Source organism: Lissotriton helveticus, chromosome 11 (assembly GCF_964261635.1).
Source record: "Lissotriton helveticus chromosome 11, aLisHel1.1, whole genome shotgun sequence".
NCBI lineage: Eukaryota > Metazoa > Chordata > Amphibia > Caudata > Salamandridae > Lissotriton > Lissotriton helveticus.
The window spans coordinates 1041826090-1041844299 of NC_136072.1; the positions used below are offsets into that span (position 1 = coordinate 1041826090).

General features: G+C 42.3%; 1 protein-coding gene across 2 annotated transcripts in view; it reads left to right on the top strand.

The window, feature by feature from the left end:
- ANAPC7 (anaphase promoting complex subunit 7) overlaps positions 1-18210 on the top strand; it is a 250367-nt gene that overhangs the window by 213397 nt on the left and 18760 nt on the right. For both annotated transcript variants that reach the window (XM_078667494.1, XM_078667493.1), the window contains exons 6-8: positions 3733-3875; positions 7269-7386; positions 7878-8074. In XM_078667494.1, the coding sequence (XP_078523620.1) occupies positions 3733-3875; positions 7269-7386; positions 7878-8074 (458 nt within the window). The remainder of the gene's footprint in view (positions 1-3732; positions 3876-7268; positions 7387-7877; positions 8075-18210) is intronic.

An 18210-nucleotide genomic window follows, 5' to 3' on the forward strand; every position in this document is an offset into this window, starting at 1 on the left:
CAAACATTTTGAGGGATAGAAAAGCAAGCAAATGGGGTACTGCCGGGGTCAAGAGGGAGTCATGTAAGCAAATGTAGGGTGATAATGTGCTTTGCTTTGATAAATCTAGGAAGGGTGAAGTAGATTGAAAATTCTCTCTAACAATACCCCCCTCTAACTCTTAGCCAAATAAAAATTGCCAAAAACTTTAATAGAAATAATAATTTCTAGTTTGTGTACAGCCATTATCCTTATTCAAAAAGTGAATGTAATGCTTGTGCCATAGATTTGGGATTATTGTAGTAATATTTGAGGACTACTGGCACATTGAAAATCGATGTAGTTTGCTGTTTCACACAACCCGACCTAATTTACTAACACCATGTTCTTTCCTGGAATATAATTTCGAGGTAACAGAATACTATTATGATAAACCTTCCTATCATACTAGCTATTGTAAGTTGTGCAAAATTCTACTCCACACACAGTAGGAGATATCATCATCTTTCAAACGCTGTGTTTTGCCTCCTTCCTCCTCCTTACCATAACATGAATTTTCTGGGAGATTTGAACAAATATTTTCACTGTCTGGTACCTTTATGTTTGATGATGTTGTCAGATACTGCGGGTGACGGTTGCAACATGCCAGTATTCCCTACTTTACACTTTATGACATTCTACGACACTCCACTCCACTCTATGCCACTCCACTCCGGGCCATTCTACTAAATTCCACTCAACGACACATTATGGCCCTCTACTGACTCCATACCACTCTACTCCACTCTTTTTCACTCCACTCTTTTTCACTCCACTCTTTTTCACTCCACTCTTTTTCACTCCACTCTTTTTCACTCCACTCTTCCGCTCCACTCACTTCTGCTCCACTCATTTCCACTCTATTTCACTCCGCTCTTTTCCACTCTACCCTTTTCACTCCACTCTATGCCACACCAGTCTACTCTAGACTACTTCACTTTCGGCTACTGTACTACTCTCTCTGTGCATTCCACTCTACACCACTTTTACACCTTATGCCACTACACTATGACACTCTACGACAATCTGTGCTACTCCACTATACTGCACTCTGTGCCACTCCACTATACTACACTCTATGCCACTCTACTATACTACACTCTATGCCACTCTACTCAACTCTGCGACACTACTGTCTATGCCACTCCACTCCTCTACTTTATTCCACTCCACTCTACTGTACTCCACTATACTCTACAACATTCTACTCCACTTTACTTCACTCTGCTCTTCGCCCCTCTGGCTCTTCGCCCCTCCACTCTATTACACTTAATTTTAGGCCACTGTACGCCTCTCTGTGCCACTATATACCACTTTACAATGCTCTACGACACTCCACTACACTCTATGCCACTCCACTCTACAACACTCCATGCCTTTACACTCTGACACTACCCTACGCTACTCCACACAATCCACTTTACATCACTTTCCTCCTCTCTAAACAGTTTACTCCACTCGGCTCCCTCTACACCACTCCCGCCACTTTATTTAATTCTGTGCAACTCTGCACAACTTCCTCTACACCACTCCGCCACCTTACTCCACTCTGTTCTAGTATATACTGCTCCACTGTACACCATTCCACTCTACGTCACTCCACTCTACTGTACACCATGACACTATGCCACTCCACACCTCTCCACTCTACTGTACACCATGACACTCTATGCCACTCCACTCTACACCACAACACTCTATGCCACTCCACTCTAATAATAATAAAAGGTTTTATATAGCACACAGCTACTTCGACTGAAGTGTCCCGGTGCTGGAGGTCTAACTACAGTGATCAAGCATAAAGCAGCCCAGAGGAGTAAGTAAAAGCCTAGCTAAATTGCGGTCCCAATACATTCTTACATAGAGTAGCGAGTCACAATTGGGAAGAGACACCCTTGGAGCGCCCCTTCCTAATTGCGAGTCGCAAATCCTATTTAGGCCCTTAGAGATTCTGGGACTCCGGAAACGCATGAAATGTCTCCAACATCACCAGTTTAAATAATTCAGTACTTGGTAAATTTCTGTATTAAAGGGTTGTAGAACGTCGAAGAGTGCTTTGACTTTTGGACTGTTGAATGGATCCAATCTGTACGTGCCCGTGATTCTTACTTTCTTGCATCAGAATTAGTTGGCCTTAAACACCCTTCTGTTTTCTGCAAGTCAACTCACTCTCCTAATCAAACCACATTTGTTTCCACTTTTAAGGAAACTTATTTCCCATTACAGAGATTGCTTCTGTCAATAGTTCTAAAAAGATCCCCAGGGTAAACTTAAAGATCCAAGTGGAATGTAAGCGATATTTCTGAAGCATCTTGTTTAGTATTCCTGCATCACAGATTATTATCGGAAGACTAATAGACCTCTTCTGGTAGATCCTAAGGACCAGTCCACAAAAGACAAAGTAGCCTCTGCGGCTCTCGTGTAGTTCTAAGCCCTGATATTTGTGTATTAATCACTTGTGTTCTAAAACAGATACTTTAGTGCTTGCATGAGTGGATCCTTACTAATTTGTCCTTACTCTTGTTTTGCTGTCTCTGGGGCTGATGGATTATCTGTTATAGTAGTATCTTGTTAAGAAGCAAAAGGCGCCTTCTAGTAATCCTACTTCTACATCATGGGTTCTCCTTCTTTAAATTCATCAACACTACATCTTCCTCCCGCTAAATCTATTTATTAGTTTTCTAGATCTTCATTCTCATCTTACCGTCAAAGGAGCAATGTTAAAATGTTTATGAATAATGGCTGATGCGGAGTGCACAATGCCCTACTTTGTGTAGAAAGCCGAATGAATGAATAAATAAAATGGTGGCCGAATGAGACATAGACCCAAATCCCACATGACACACAGGGCTCTGTACATATGATTTGCAAGTATGCATTGACTTTACTGTTATGCTAGTCTGTAACTATACATTGACTTTACTGAAGTGCTTGTCAGTCAACTTAAGATGTGAAAAGAATACCCAGATATGATCCTACAGTTAAACAGAAACTGCACACTGCATTTCGTGGCCATCCCATGTGCTTGTTTTGTTTTAATTGTAATCAAATCGTCTTTGTACATGTTTGCTGATCATCCGATTATAAAGTGTCTTCAACTCTAGTTTCAAGACATATAATACTTTACATTAATTATTGTATTGATGTAAGTGGGAATACCCCATTCAATTTGTAAAAATGAAGTCTTGCGCTATTTTTGCTGAAAAAACACGTCCTTGTTACGAATGCAGTTTCAGGTCTGCACCCTGAAAAGACCCACTCTTCTCCTGTTTTATAATATAATTCGAAAAGCGACACCCACCAGCCTTTGCAATGCATGAGGAAATATCATCATGCAACGACTCCTTAGCATTCCTCCAGTGCAGTTCAAACAGACTGAGCAAGATGCCCTCTTGTACCCCGTCCAAAAGGGAAGTGACCAGTTTGATTGGTTTGAGAACCAACATAGTGTTTTATGCTTTCAATTAGAAGCTGGAGCAAAGCAGACTAAGAGTGATACTAGGGGTGGAATCCCGAAAGAGGCATGATTAGACACATACAGGATTATGGGGATGAAATTCAGCAGAAACCGTGCTTATTAGTGTTGGGTAAAATAATCCCTGGCATTTAAATCTTGTTTCGAAAGTGCGAATTTAGTTAGTGCCTGCTTCAGTTAAATTATTTAAGTAATCTAGAACATGACGGAAATACGTTCACTTTTTCTTTTCCTTACAGTTCTTTAGAGAAGAAATCACTTTTGAGAGACAACGTGGACCTTCTAGGGAGCTTAGCAGACTTGCACTTCAGAGCTGGTGACAGTAAAAATTCCATTCTAAAATTTGAACAGGCCCAAATGTTGGATCCATACCTCATTAAAGGTGGGTACTTCAACTTTCTTGCTATTTATTTTATGCTCTTTATTGTTTGTATAAAAAGTTGGAATCTACACATTTCATAACACTGTATAGAACATAGGCTGCAAAAAATAAAAATAAGAGCATTTTCTGTATTACTTATATTAGCTTTAGTTAACACGTCAGACTACAGAAAGAGACTTCCTTTGTTTCCTTACAGAAAAAGGGTGAATAGTGTTCTGAACCTTCAATCTCAAGGTATCAGTTACCTGATCCCAGTTTATTGAGTTTACCAAGTCAGTATGTGGGCGCCCAATCTGTTACTTTCTATTGGACCTCGAGTGAGGGGGATGGGAGTTTCGGCGTATGTAGGACTGGGGGTGTTGCCTTATGAATCTACTGTGCAGGCAGTGCATAAACTTTCAAGGCAGTATGTCATCTAAGTCCATCATACATTCTTGAAGAGCAGTCTTCTTCATGTTTCATTGGAAGTGAAGTCGTTTTAACCTCTAGGGCACGTAACACCGCAATCCCTCCCAACACCCATTCAATCACATCTGACCTCCAATTTATTATCAGAGGTGGTTTGTGAATAAGCTCCCGCTTCTGTTTGATTGTGCATCATATGTTTCTTCCCATGATTAGGTACTTTGTGTTACGTTGGGAGGCAGGTCTGAGGCAAGGGATTTGTTGGCCTACGTCAAAAATTAAAGAAGGAGCTGTCTGTGTTATTGATGGACTTCTTTCTACTTTGCTTGCTTCTTCCTCTTTGGGTGTTCACTTCCGTTGGTAATTTAGAGACAACGTGAGTAAAATCCCAAATTGTTCTGATCCACTGCCCTTCTTTTTAAAAAAAAATATATATTTTATTGAACAAAAGCAGAGACAGTGATCAGCAGGTAATCTCAAAGTACAATCTTGACATAGAATACGTACATTACAGCAGTGTATCATAGGCACAATTACTAGGGGGAACCCCGTCTAGACATTGCCATATCAATTGAGGGGGAGGTACACAGTCCACCTCTGTAAGTATTCCATCGTCCCCATTTCTTATCCCAAACACTCGGGCACCCCCTGACCTTATAAACCGTCTTTTCGGACAACATACTCACATCCATAGTAGCAACCCATCTGATCAAGAGTGGTTTAGAGGGTGTGCCCCACTGCATTGCTATTTCACGTTTCAATAAAAGGGAGCCCAGAGCCACCTATTGGATCCACTGCCCTTCTTGAGTCACTGGGGGAATTCTATTTTCTCATTTTGACATTCACATGGAGAGTTTAGAGATTTAGAGTCTGGTGGTAATCTAAAACCCTGCATTCTGGAGGAATACCTAAAACTGGAAGGGAATAGACCTGGAATTTGGTGGAGGAAATACCCTTAGTGAATTCTCTAGATTGCCACTTAATTTTTTTTAAATAATCATTGAACTTGACAACTTGCCCCTAGTCTGCGTACACTCCCTGAACCCCATTTTTTAATCTTCTAACAATCTGACATCTTGGATATTCAAACAGATATTGCTATGAATTTGTTTTAGCATGTCATTGATTTAATAATATAATGTAAACGCAAGGAGATGATGGACGGAGTGCTGAAACATTTCAGACACTCCCCCCTTCACCCCGTCACAGATCTGGGTTGAATCCATCATCATTCTTCACTCTCAGCTACGTTGGAGCAAGCACCTTTGATCGTCTCTACGACGGTTTTGGCTAACATACGTGTGCCTACTCTTCAGGCAAATCATCGTCCCTGACCCATACTATCACCGACCATATCCCGTCTTGATAAAGACCCGCAGCGACCACCAACCGGGGCGCACCATGGTCGAAACGTCGACGCTAACTTTAGGTCCAGAACACTCCATGACTCCTCTATAAAACACCAGGATTCATTGGAGATCAATTAATTGTTGGCCTATCTATTACTTGTGTATATAACTGCATTGATTCCTGTACATATACCTCAGCACTTGAGCACTTTTTTCACTAATTGTCACTTAACTGTACATATGTGTGATGGTCGTACTTTGTATAAATTGTTTTTGTCACTGAATGAAGTAATTCAGCAAATACTAAATTGAATTCTAAATATAAATACTTATGAATTCAACACCAGGCTATAATATTTTTTTTTCAGCTTGAGTATTGATTTCTCAGTTGCATATGTGTATCATAGAGCTCTCACTTTCATTTGCATAGATTAGCATTTCTCAAAGAAATTTGTTCTACCCAACAGAACCACTTGTTTGTTTAACCATCATCATTCTTTAGCTCAATTTGCCACCTCAGTTCAGTCCCAGCTATATGCAAATCAGTCTTGACCCTGTGCCTCATGGAAACAGTCCAGCCCGAACTGCCAAGCCAGGTCTTCCCTGAACCGGAAACAAGCGTCCTGGGACCGTTTTCTGGGTAACACCTTTCATCAGCCAAGCTAGCTTGAATCCAGTGGCAAAGTGAGCAAGGGACCCACGTCTGTACATACCCTGCCATTTTATGGCGAACATAGTAAACTCAAGGAGATGATGGACGGAGCGCTAAAACTTTTCAGAGGCTCACCCCCAGTCATAGATCTGGGTTGAATCCATCATCATTCTTTAGCTCACTTTGCCACCTCAGTTCAGATCCAGCTATAAGACAGGGTCAAGACTGATTTGCATATGGCTGGGTCTAAACTGGAATGGCATGGTGAGCAAAAAAACAATGGATTTAGGCCCAGATCTCTGTACTGGGGTGAATGTATGACATTGTTCTGCATTCTGTCCATCAACTGTTCTTTTTGCATTTGTCGCCCTGAGTTGGACGGGTTATCCCAGACCTGGGTCTCGTGCTCCATGCCACTGGAGTCAAGCTATCCTGGCTGATGAGGGCTGAAAGCCTGAAACCGGTCCTAGGATGCATATTTCCAGTCCAGGGAGGACCTGGCCTGGGAGTTCGGGCTGGACTGTTCCCATTGGGCGCAGGGTTAAGACTGATTTGCATATGGCTGAGTCTAAACTGGAATGGCATGGTGAGCAAAAAAATGATGGAGTTAGGCCCAGATCTCTGTATTGGGGTGAATGTATGACATTGTTCTGCATTCTGTCTTATCAATTGTTCTTATTGCATTAATAATATAATGTGGCATTGGTCCTTCTGTTCAAAACCAGGTTTGAAGTTTGCTTCATATTACCAATAGAAGAAAAGTAAAGCTTATCGTGGTCACGTTTCTTCCTTCAACATAGATTCCGGTCTGTTAGAAATGTCTTTGTTAAATATACCTGTGCTTGTCAGTACTGCACAAAAGCTGCAAATAAATGATTTTGTGCTGTATAAACCGGTCTCTCACAGGTTGCCATTTTGATTAATAATTTGCTTAAAAAACCTTATTTTTGGCACGCACGATAATTCTTATGTGATTATTTTGCGTAGGAATGGATGTTTACGGATATCTACTGGCTCGTGAAGGTCGACTTGAGGATGTGGAAAGCCTGGGTTGTCGTTTGTTCAATATCTCAGATCAGCATGCAGAACCTTGGGTGGTATCAGGGTACGTTCCATGGCCTCTTCTGTGCTAATATTATTTTATCATCTTTTGTGTAGGCGAGACGTTATATAGAGTTCTTAAAACATCTTTGACGTTTATTGTGACCTGTGCTGAAAAAGTAGCTCCTGTCTGAAATATAGCATCATTGTTGATTTCGTTGTAGCTACAAGCGTTTGTCAAAATTGTGTTATGAATTGCATCTGTTACTAAAAGACTATAATAGTTGGCTTTGTGACAGTTTTATCAAGTCTCACTATTAGTAAATGCTGTTCCTTACTGATATAAGTTAAGTTCATATGCTGTATGGATTGTTTTGTGAAATATATTAGAATTATTTTACTGCATTTTCTCTGTCATCTTTACATGTAGTCTGCCTTCCCAATGATACTAGTGCTCACAGTTTTGTAAATAAATGGGCTTTATCAGTAGAGGCACAAAACGTGAAAAGCTGGCACTAATTCTTTCCCTCGTTCTGTTCTGTTCGTGCTCAACAGGTGTCACAGTTTCTACAGCAAAAGATATTCCCGCGCCTTGTACCTGGGAGCAAAGGCTATTCAGTTAAACAGCAACAGTGTCCAAGCCTTATTACTAAAAGGGGCTGCATTGAGAAATATGGGCAGAGTTCAAGAGGCAATAATCCACTTCCGTGAAGCAATACGCCTCGCGCCGTGCCGGCTGGATTGTTATGAAGGCAAGTACCGTGAGCAAATAGAAAACAGTTAAATTGTTGATAAACAATTTGACTTTGAAAGACTCGTTATAACAAGGGGAGGGATGTGGCAAAGTTTTTAGCTTTCCCACATTCATTCAAAAATTGTGGCTTTTCAGACAATTTATTTTGCACGTATACTTATTCAATCATTATGCATAAGAAGTAATAGTTCTTCTGCCGTTGTGCAAAGCCTTATTTTATTTATTTTTTATTTATTTTGAGAGTTTTATATAGCGCGAACAAGATCTTTGCAGATAACAGAGCGCTTTACAAAGGCAGGTGGAGGGTAGGGGAACAAGGGGGCATAGTAGGGAGGTAGATCAACAAGATCATGTACATAGCACCAATATAGTATATAACATAGTATCAATATAACGTATAGTACAGGTAGGAGGTAGCAGGCATAGTTGGAGCGTAGGCCATCAACAAGTTCATGTACATAGCACCAATATAGTATATAACATAGTACCAATATAACGTATAGTACAGGTATGAGGTAGCAGGCATAGTTGGAGCGTAGGCCATCAACACGCTGTAAATAATACAGATTAATATTATTATAAAAAAATAGTACGTATAGTACGCATAGTACAGGTATGAGGTAGCAGTGCATAGTTGGAGCGAAGGCCATCAAAACGCTGTAAAAAATAAAGAAGGACTAAAATACGTCAAAACACACGTGCATAGGAATATATAGGCAATATCATAACACCATACTGGTAATACTGTTCTTAATGTCAATCAAACAAATTGTTCAAGTGTATTTAGCCAGAAGGATACTTTTGACTTCTTTCTTAAAAAGAAGGGAGGAAGAGATGAGCCTCGTTTCAGGAGGAAGTGCGTTCCAGATCCTGGGCGCCATACCAGAGAAGGAGCGTTTGTAGGTTTTTTCCTTCCGGAATCTTCGCGGTTTCAGCAGAAGATTGTTCGTGCTCCTGGTAGTTCTGGACCCACCAGAGATTGACAACTTATGAGTGAGGTAGCTGGGTGATTTCAAGTGTATAGCCTTGTGCGTCACGCAGGCAATTTTCAGCTGTATTCTGGCTTCCAGAGGCAGCCAGTTCAAGGCTTTGAAGTCAGGAGAGATATGCGAATGCTTTTTTGATCCAGTGATGAGTCTCGCTGCCGCATTTAGTGATGCTCTTAGGGGTGCAGTTGTCGTTAGGGGGAGGCCGCAGAGGGCCACGCTGCCATAGTCTATGCGAGGGATGACTAGAGCTAGTACTGCTGTTTGGAAGTCTTTTGCTGGGAGGAAGGGTTTCAGTTTTCTCAAGGTATTTATTTGGAAGTTCGCCCCCTTAGCAGCCTTGCTAATATGCTGCTGCATGTTGAGGTTGGTGTCTAGTGTTATGCCTAGGGATTTAGCTGAGTCCACGATGGTCGGTTGGACATTGAGTGCTGTTAGGTGCTTAAGCCATGTTTGTGCGGAAGATATTTTCGTGGGAGGTGAGATTAGGAGGAACTCAGTCTTCATAGCATTGAGTTTGAGGTGGTTGTCAGCCAACCAAGATTGGGTGCTTCTGATCGTTGAATTCAGACTCAGGATGTCTTTGGGGGATTGTAACTTGAGGTATATTTGAGTGTCATCGGGAACATGTGAAAGTGTACATTGGATGCTTGTAGCAGAGTGGTGAGAGGTTCCATAACTAGGTTGAACAACGTAGGGGATAGGCAGGATCGTTGAGGGACGCCTAACCATATAGGTACTGGGGAAGACATTAGGTTTTTGCTCTTGAATTTTTGAGACCTGTTGTGTAGAAAGGAAGTGAACCAACGAAGCACAGTCCCAGAGAGGCCCATTCTTGATTTTAGGAGTTCGAGTAAGCTCTCATGTTTCACTGTGTCGAATGCTGAAGAGAGATCAAGAAGGATGAGGAGGCAGGTATTGTTTTGATCTAAGATTTGGATGGCGTCGTCAATAATGTGAGTCATAGCGGTTTCAGTACTGTGCCCTGCTCGGAAGCCTGATTGGTGTGGGTTGAGGAGATCAAACTGTTCTATGTGCTTTGTCATTTGCAGTTGGACGCATTTTTCTAGCAGCTTGGCGAGAGTGGGAATGTTGGTAATCGGACGGTAGTTGTTTAGATCAGTGGGGTCGGCTGTTGGTTTCTTCAGTAAAGGTGTAACTTGTCCAACTTTGAGGGAGTCCGGGATGGTTCCTTGTTGTAGTGAACTATTGATAATTTTAGTCCAGAGTGGGAGTAGCAGAGGGATGAAGTCTTTTACGGCGTTAGCAGGAAGAGGGTCAGTGAGGTGATTGGATGGTTTTAGGGTGCTGAGTATTCTGCCAAACCTTTGCAGAGGTTTGTCTGTTATGAGCGAGAAGAAAAAAAAAGAAGCTAGACCTCTGCATAACTTGGTTCTGTAGATTGTGCTGCCAAGAGTTGGGGATTTCTGCCACATTGTTGTGGCAGAGTTTGAAATGGTTATAGAATTTCGAGAGACCCTTTGGTGAAAAGAATGTGTGTCCCTCTGGAGGTCTCTTACAGACCTCGTCTTTCTGTGCCAAATGTGAAAAGCAATCTGGAAGAAATACTGTTGGCTGCAGTTCATTACTCATCCCAACTATTCCTATCAGATTACTAAAGAGAGGATGCTGCCAGGAGGCTTACCTTAGAGTCTGCTTTTGGGATTTGAGACTTGGATCAGTGTTTACAGAAGTACAGAGTACACGCGCATCAAAGTAAGGTCTCTTTCTAGAAAGTTACTGAACTTATCCTTTTTTTCAGGTAACTCATGCATAAAAATCACTGTAGGACTTTCTTGCATATTTTTGCTGTAAAGTGTTAGGACAGGATATGATCAGATTTTAGATTGAGATCTACGATGGGTTTCTGACATGGATGTTTCCTGTAAGTTGCTTAGGAAAGGAAAGGTATTGGAAAACTTTATCAATGCAATGTACAGAGTATATCTCTCCTTCAATTGCATATCCTATAGGGGAAAAAACAGACAAGGTATCTGGCTGGCATGTGAAAGTGAAAAGACGTTTTATCATTGTCACCGGTTATGGCAAATAGTGAAGTATTTTAACAGTTTTAACAGGTCTGTATTTATTGTATAATGGCGAAGCTGAAACAATAAGACATTATTATTGAAATGACTTTAGGAATAAAAAGTGACTGGAGACCGTGTACAGTGATAAGAATAACAATTTTGAATCGAGAGGCTCAGGTGTAGGGCTTCATTCACGGTACCAAACCTGTAAACTATATTGCAGTACATGGGTTCAGGCAAACATTTTATTAAAATGAGCGAATCAATTCTCTGATTCCCCCTTTAGTTATGGTTTTGTTATTGATGGAAACACACAGAGTCAAATACCTCCACTTAGGATCCACTTAAAACATGTGTTTGCCAGGTGGAGAGTAAATGACATGACCGTGTACAGGTGTTGGTAAATAGTCTTCCTAGCTGTATTCATTTGAAGGGATCAAACACGCATGATAAACCAGACCATCAATGTCCAACTGCCTGGTCCACACCACCACTCTCTCCTATCTACTCAGAGGTCCTTGTTGATTATCCAGGTTTACAAAAGGATACCCCTTCAGTTCTGGTCTTCTAGGTTGTAGCTCATACCTGGATCTAGTAGACCGGTGCCAGAAGGTGCCCAATGATAAAGCGTCTAACATTCTAGGTAGGTGAGGGAATTCCATCCTGTTAACAGGAAGTCCCATATATAATCAGCTGATAGCCTCAAGCAATAACCACAGGTTTTCAATGTTTTATACACCTAAGCTGGACATGATCAGTTCCCTAGTGTCGTGGGATTGAGGCCAACGGTCTAAAAGTCGTACTGGGTTTAAGGACTGGGAAGGGGAGGGGGACTACAGCTGCATAATGGGTTGGTTTGGTATGTGCTCACCAGCTCTTGTGATGACGGCAGTGAAGCAGCACCACCACACACTTCTTCCATTACCTGACAAACTGTACTGTATGGATCTTGTAGCTTTTAGCAATCTCCGTTCTCTACACAGATTGCCCAGTCGACTATACTTGGTGTTTTGTCATTCTATCATCAAGTTAGCTTCCTTGACTTGCAGTACAGCTCATTTTACAGGTAAGTTCTGCTTTCCTCAGCAGGTCACATAGCAAGGCTTCACACAGGCATAAACTTAGGTTCAGTCTGGATGGAGAGTAACATGAAATATGAGGTTCTCATCCTTTTTCTGATATGTTCTTCCTGTGCTGGTGTGCAGGGCTCCTAACTGTTGAGATAAAGGACGATGATCCAGGACCGATTAGGAGGGCCAGTACTTATATCCCCTTTTCGTGGTTTAGGTAAGATGCCAGAACCAAGTAATGTTTTCACTTAAAATACATCTTCCTGTTGCTGTACAGAAGTCTCTGGCTTTTAAACCAGGTCAGGCCAATTCAGTTTGTAGCCGTGTTCAGCAAAGCCAACAACAATGCAATGTACTCTGGCTAAATAAGTATTAATGTCATTATCTGTAAGGTATATGTCATCGACATAGGACAATGCTTTTGAGTCTATTTTGTGTAAAATTGAAATTTCCCGGGCAGAGAACTAACCAGGGCTATTCTTACTCCCCTTAGGGAGTCTATTGTTTTTGAGACCCTAATTCAGTTAATGCGGCTGCTTTCAGGCTCTGTTTTTTTTTAGAAAAAGCCATTTGAAGTGTCTAATGTTTTGTATTGTTTACCGACTAGGTTGTTCATTAGTGCTGACCTGTGTGAATTTTGTACTGCAGATATGCATGTAGGACTGTTTAAATGTCTATAGTCTAAGACTAGGTGGTATGAGTGATCTGGTTTTGCTATTGGAATCAAAGGATTGCCGTTGGCATACTGCCAAAGCTGCTACTTGCCCTTTTATGTTACTTAAAATAATGTAGCCATCCCTAAATTCATGGAAGGGGCAGCCTTGTATTCATTTTGAATCTGCTTTAACATTTCAGGCAAAACAGCTATGGTGGGTGTACCATGCTTTAAAGTTTTTACTGCAGCAAAAACTGTGCCCCAAGTGGCACATTCATCTACTGAGGGAAGCATCCCTAGTGGTAGGCACATTGTGGGAATTCTATATTTATCTTGGTGTCTCATATAGGGAAATACTGCTTCAATCTGGTTTGTTTTTGTGCAATCCAGAACGCAGTTTCCTCCTGTTTCGTGGGAATTTGATAGATACGTGTGTTAATGGTAACTGGACTTATTGCAAGCACTGCTAAATGTGACTGCACAGCTTGAACGTTTAACACAGTTATGTGTGCATAACAACTGTGTTAAACGTCTGTACAGTCTAACCAGACCTGTGTAAAGAGCACGGAGCTCTACAAAAGTGAGTGGTGTCCCCTTGGATACGGTGTTTACCTGGCTAGGACTGGTCATGTTACTCCCTCATTGCTGAAGAGACCCAGACTTACCTTGTTTAATGGATGTGGTAATGTGCCATGGATCGAATTTATATGTACCTGAAATGTTAATGGTATTTCTAAATCTTTATAGGCTGTGTATTGGCCTGGTATATTTGCTGTTGTTTATGTGTGAAAATATTGTGTGTTGACATCTGCTTCAGGAAAAGTGACTCTTGAATAGAATTCCTCCGTTTTGTACGCTTTGCGGGCCTCTACCACGAACGTAACATCTCCCTCCCCTCCAAGTAAGAGGAAGCCCTCGGTGTTGTAACATCTTTATTACTGCATGTCTGCAATTAAGTGGAATAACCACAGGTGGTTGCTCCATATTTAATTAATGGAATTCAAAGAAGGAATGTGAGCCTACAGACAAAAATAGGGATTCCCTATTTAGCTTAGGAGGATTAATCTCCAACACCACAGATGTTTCCATATAAGGTGACTAAAGGCTTTGGGCACTCGTGGGAACTACTCAGGAGACCCATTAAATAAGTGCTTGACCTAGAACGTTGGTGGTTCTGTGCCGTAAGGTTCCAACAAATCAATCAGGACCGTGTAGCCGGACTACATAAACGTCAGAATATGGGTACTGAGTCCACTCATATCACCTGGGTATGTTGGTCCAATTCCTGGCTAGCTCCAAGTGCGCCGTTACAGGGTACTGGATGGTATCTGCAACCTCTGAAAATGAACACTCTAATTCCCCCCAATGAAATCGTGGAAACACATCTACCCTTTCGTTGTCACTCAAGCATGCCCAAAGGGAAGCACAAGAAATATACAAATTGTCTTTCAGTTGATTTGTGGATTGGTCACAAGTTGTTCCCAATGCTCTGGGTGTGGTGTCACCACAAGAAAATGGGATTGGGTGGTTTCGCAGTATGCAGGAGAAATATGCTGTGGACAAAGGAAAGGGGCTGGCAAGAACGTATTTACAAGATTTCAGGGTGGTGACCTGGGAAAGAGTATGCTTAGGCTTGCATGTCCAAAATCCAAAGGAAACCATAATCTAGTGCATCGTGCACTCTGCTTCGAAATGGATCCCACCAATCACCTCACCATGCATCTATGAATCATTTGCATACAGCCTACATAAAGGTCTAACACATGCTGACCACAAGGGACCCCAGGTAGGGGTGTTGGATAGAATTTTCCCAGAGGATGGCTGACTCTCACAGGGGTACAGGTAAAAAAAAAAAACCTTTGCCCCAGGAGAGTTCTATCATTGCCATCACTGCCAGTCTCTGCATAGCCTTGGTCTTTGGTAAGAAGCTTGAAAATAAAATCACAAATTACTTGCCTCTTACTGTATCCATGTATGATTGTATTTTCTGAAGCAGGTCTTCTGTTTTATCTAAAATATATGCCCAATACACTAGCCTCTGCGTCTAGTGCAAGAGTAGTAGACTTTGACTGTTCCTGTCTGCAGAAGTCTGCTTCATTCACTTTGTCTCTTTCTGTCTAAATATACTGCATCAGTTGCATCTTAAATATGTTATTTGGAAGTGAGAAGCCCAGCTAAATAAATGGACCTAGCACAGCTTGCAATACGTGTTCTAAAATTGAGGTATTCTTTGTTAGACCCCGTCTTATCTGATCAGGGTTGCCCTTTGCATCTTTATTTTTAATGATGCAATGGTGGAAGCCATCTTAAGAAATTCATTTGAATTTCTAAGCTTGCTGTTCTAGTGGTGTCAGAACTACATTAGCCAATCTTGGTAAAGTGTTCAATCTTCAAAATCTAATAAGTAGTTAAGCGACCTAGCTTTCTACCAGCGATTATTGTTAGGCCACACCCTTGAAGTGACAGTCAGTAGGGTAAAGTGAGTTTTGTGAACATCTGAAGATGACCTCTTCCCAGCCTGTGCTGTTTTGCTGATATACAGTCCTTGTTTGCTATCTTGACTTCTTTCTCAAGTTGAAGTTGTGTCTAACAGTGCATTTGTTTCTCTATCAGAAGTCCAGATTCCCCCCCATCATACCCTTTCATGCAGCCTTCTCATACACCTAAAATACCTGGGTAATCGAGGTTTTGAGCTTTTGTTTGACCCGTGGATTCGCTGTCTCAGTTACTAGCACCAGTAGCTACGACTCCAGAACTTCTCATTATCTGTGCATCTCCTCTGTCTGCCTGTGCGGATGAAACGTTGCAGCATTCATGTTAGCTCCCCATCTTCATACAATGATTTCCTGGTCAGTTCTGTGGCTGGTGTCAAATCTCTTATAAAAAAAAAAAGAACAGCATCTTCTGGTAATAACAATAGATTGTCCTTCAGTGAATAGTGGCCAGAATCAGACTTCATCTAGACCAATCCATTTGGTGCCCCCATTTGCTAGATGAGTATTAGTGTGGATTAAGCTAGGAGTACCATTTAAGCGTTCAAGTCAACTAATAGACCTGGAGGGGAGATATGTGGGTGGTACATGGGAAGTTAGACAGACGAGATATCCCTAAAGGGAGTATATATGGCCCTAATACAGACCATGCCTCATTTTTATCCGATCTCTCCAGAACATTAGCCCAATACCTAATAAACTCTGTAATAATGGGGGGAGATAATTGTATAGCGGACGTGGAACTTGACCGCTCCCATCTGCTACTATGGGGCGCCCCAATAGTTTGATTGGCGAAAGCAGTGAAGGAATGGCAATCCCAGTGGGGAATGGTGGACTCCTGGAGAGTACATCACCCATGGGAGAAGGATTATTCATTTTTTCCCACCTACATGACTTGTATGTACGCCTGGACACGATACTATGCGCGTCAGACGTGCAGGATCTGGTAATAACCAGTGAATACCTGGCCAGGACAATCTCTGATCTTAACCCTTTGCTACTAGGAATTAAACTGGGTAGACCTCGAGCAAGTATTCCAACGTGAAGGCTAAAACGGGAGTCCCTTGAAGACCCGGTCTTCGAGGCAACGATTAAAAACACCATTACCCAATGTTTCGAGGAGAACAATGGAAGGGGTACAAGCCCCCTAATAGTGTGGGACGCCTTTAAGGCAGTTATCAGGGGTAGATGTATATCTGAAACGGTGGGGATCAGGGGAACCCTTTTACGGGAGACACTGGCTGCGGAACATCGACTAAGGGAGATAGAGCAACTTAGGCCTGAATGCAGAGAGGTCCACAATCATCTGCTTGAAGCCAAGAAGATGGTTAAGGAGCACGTTGAAAGATTGAGGTGCTTTGACTATAGAAACTATATGCTAAGAGCATATGGAGAAAGGTATCGCTCTGAGACCCTACTAGCGTGGCTAGCTAACCCAGCAAAGCGGGGCTCAACAATTTAAGAATTAAGGGAAGAAGCACCCCGTACTTGCACTCAACTGGGTATAAACCGCGTGTTCCAAGCTTACTGCCCAAACTTGTACCAGCGTAAGACAGCACAGGGGTTGACATTGACAAATTTTGAAAACCATTAGAGTGCCCGACTGATTAGGCGGAAGAGGCAGCGACGCTAGGAGGGGACATTGAGCTTGCACAGATCAGGGCAGCAGTTAAGGCAATAGCCAGAAATAATACCCTTGGCACAGACTGCTCACCGGTAGAGTTTTATTCGACATACATCGAAGAATTGGGCCCTAAATTGGTGAGTCTCTACAAAGAAGCACAAGATGTGGGCAGCCTCCCCTCAACAACGCAAGAGTCCTTAGTGGTACTGCTTCTGAAGCCAGACAAGCCCCCCTTGGATAAAACAGATTATAGGCCACTGTCTATGCTCAACCTTGATTACAAGGTCCTAAGCAAAATACTCACTATGCATCTCCTCCTGCATATCTGTGCCCTCATACATAGTGATCAGACGGTGTAAATACCAGGGCACAACACTGCCACTAATATCCTGAAACTTTTCAGAATACTTGAGGCACGCACATATGATAAGACAGAGGCGGCTATTTTTGTGGTGGATATCGACAAGGCTTTTGAGTACCGGAAAGATATGACCTAGTGCAGGGTTTTGTGGAATGGACAAAATTACTTTATGTTGGATCACTGGCTCGGGTGAAGACGGGGAGATTGATATCAAACATTTATCATGTGACCACGGGCACCAGGCTGTGTTGCCCCTTGTCACCACTCTTGTTCTCCCTGGACATGGAGCCTTTAGCCTGCCATACCAGATCCGGGAGACTCTTCAAAGGTCTTTAGATACTAGGTTAGCAACATTATATAGCATTGTATGCCGATGGCTTGCTTTTCCTCCAGAATACGAGGGAAGACCTGCTGGGGGCAAGGGAGCTTCTCACACGACTAGGAAGGGTTTCGGGACTCTGAGCCTTTAGCCTGCCATGCCAGATCCGGGAGACTCTTCAAAGGTCTTTAGATACTAGGTTAGCAACATTATATAGCATTGTATGCCGATGACTTGCTTTTCCTCCAGAATACGAGGGAAGACCTGCTGGGGGCAAGGGAGCTTCTCACACGACTTGGAAGGGTTTCGGGACTCTGAGTCCACTGGAAGAAGTCATGTTTGTTCCTGACCGCTGTGGGTAGAGGCAGACCAGATATAGGTCAGGATGTCATATGGGAATCTCATTGCTTATCGTACCTAGTACAAAAATATATCCTGATATCTCTGATTCCCTGGAGGGCAACGCTAGGAAAGCCATACGAGGCCTTAAAACGAATATGGAATTCTGGGCCTCCCTGCCCCTTTCTGTGATGGGCAGAATAGCCCTTCTAAAAATGATAACGCTACTGCTGTATTTTTTTGGTGCCCTCTCACTAT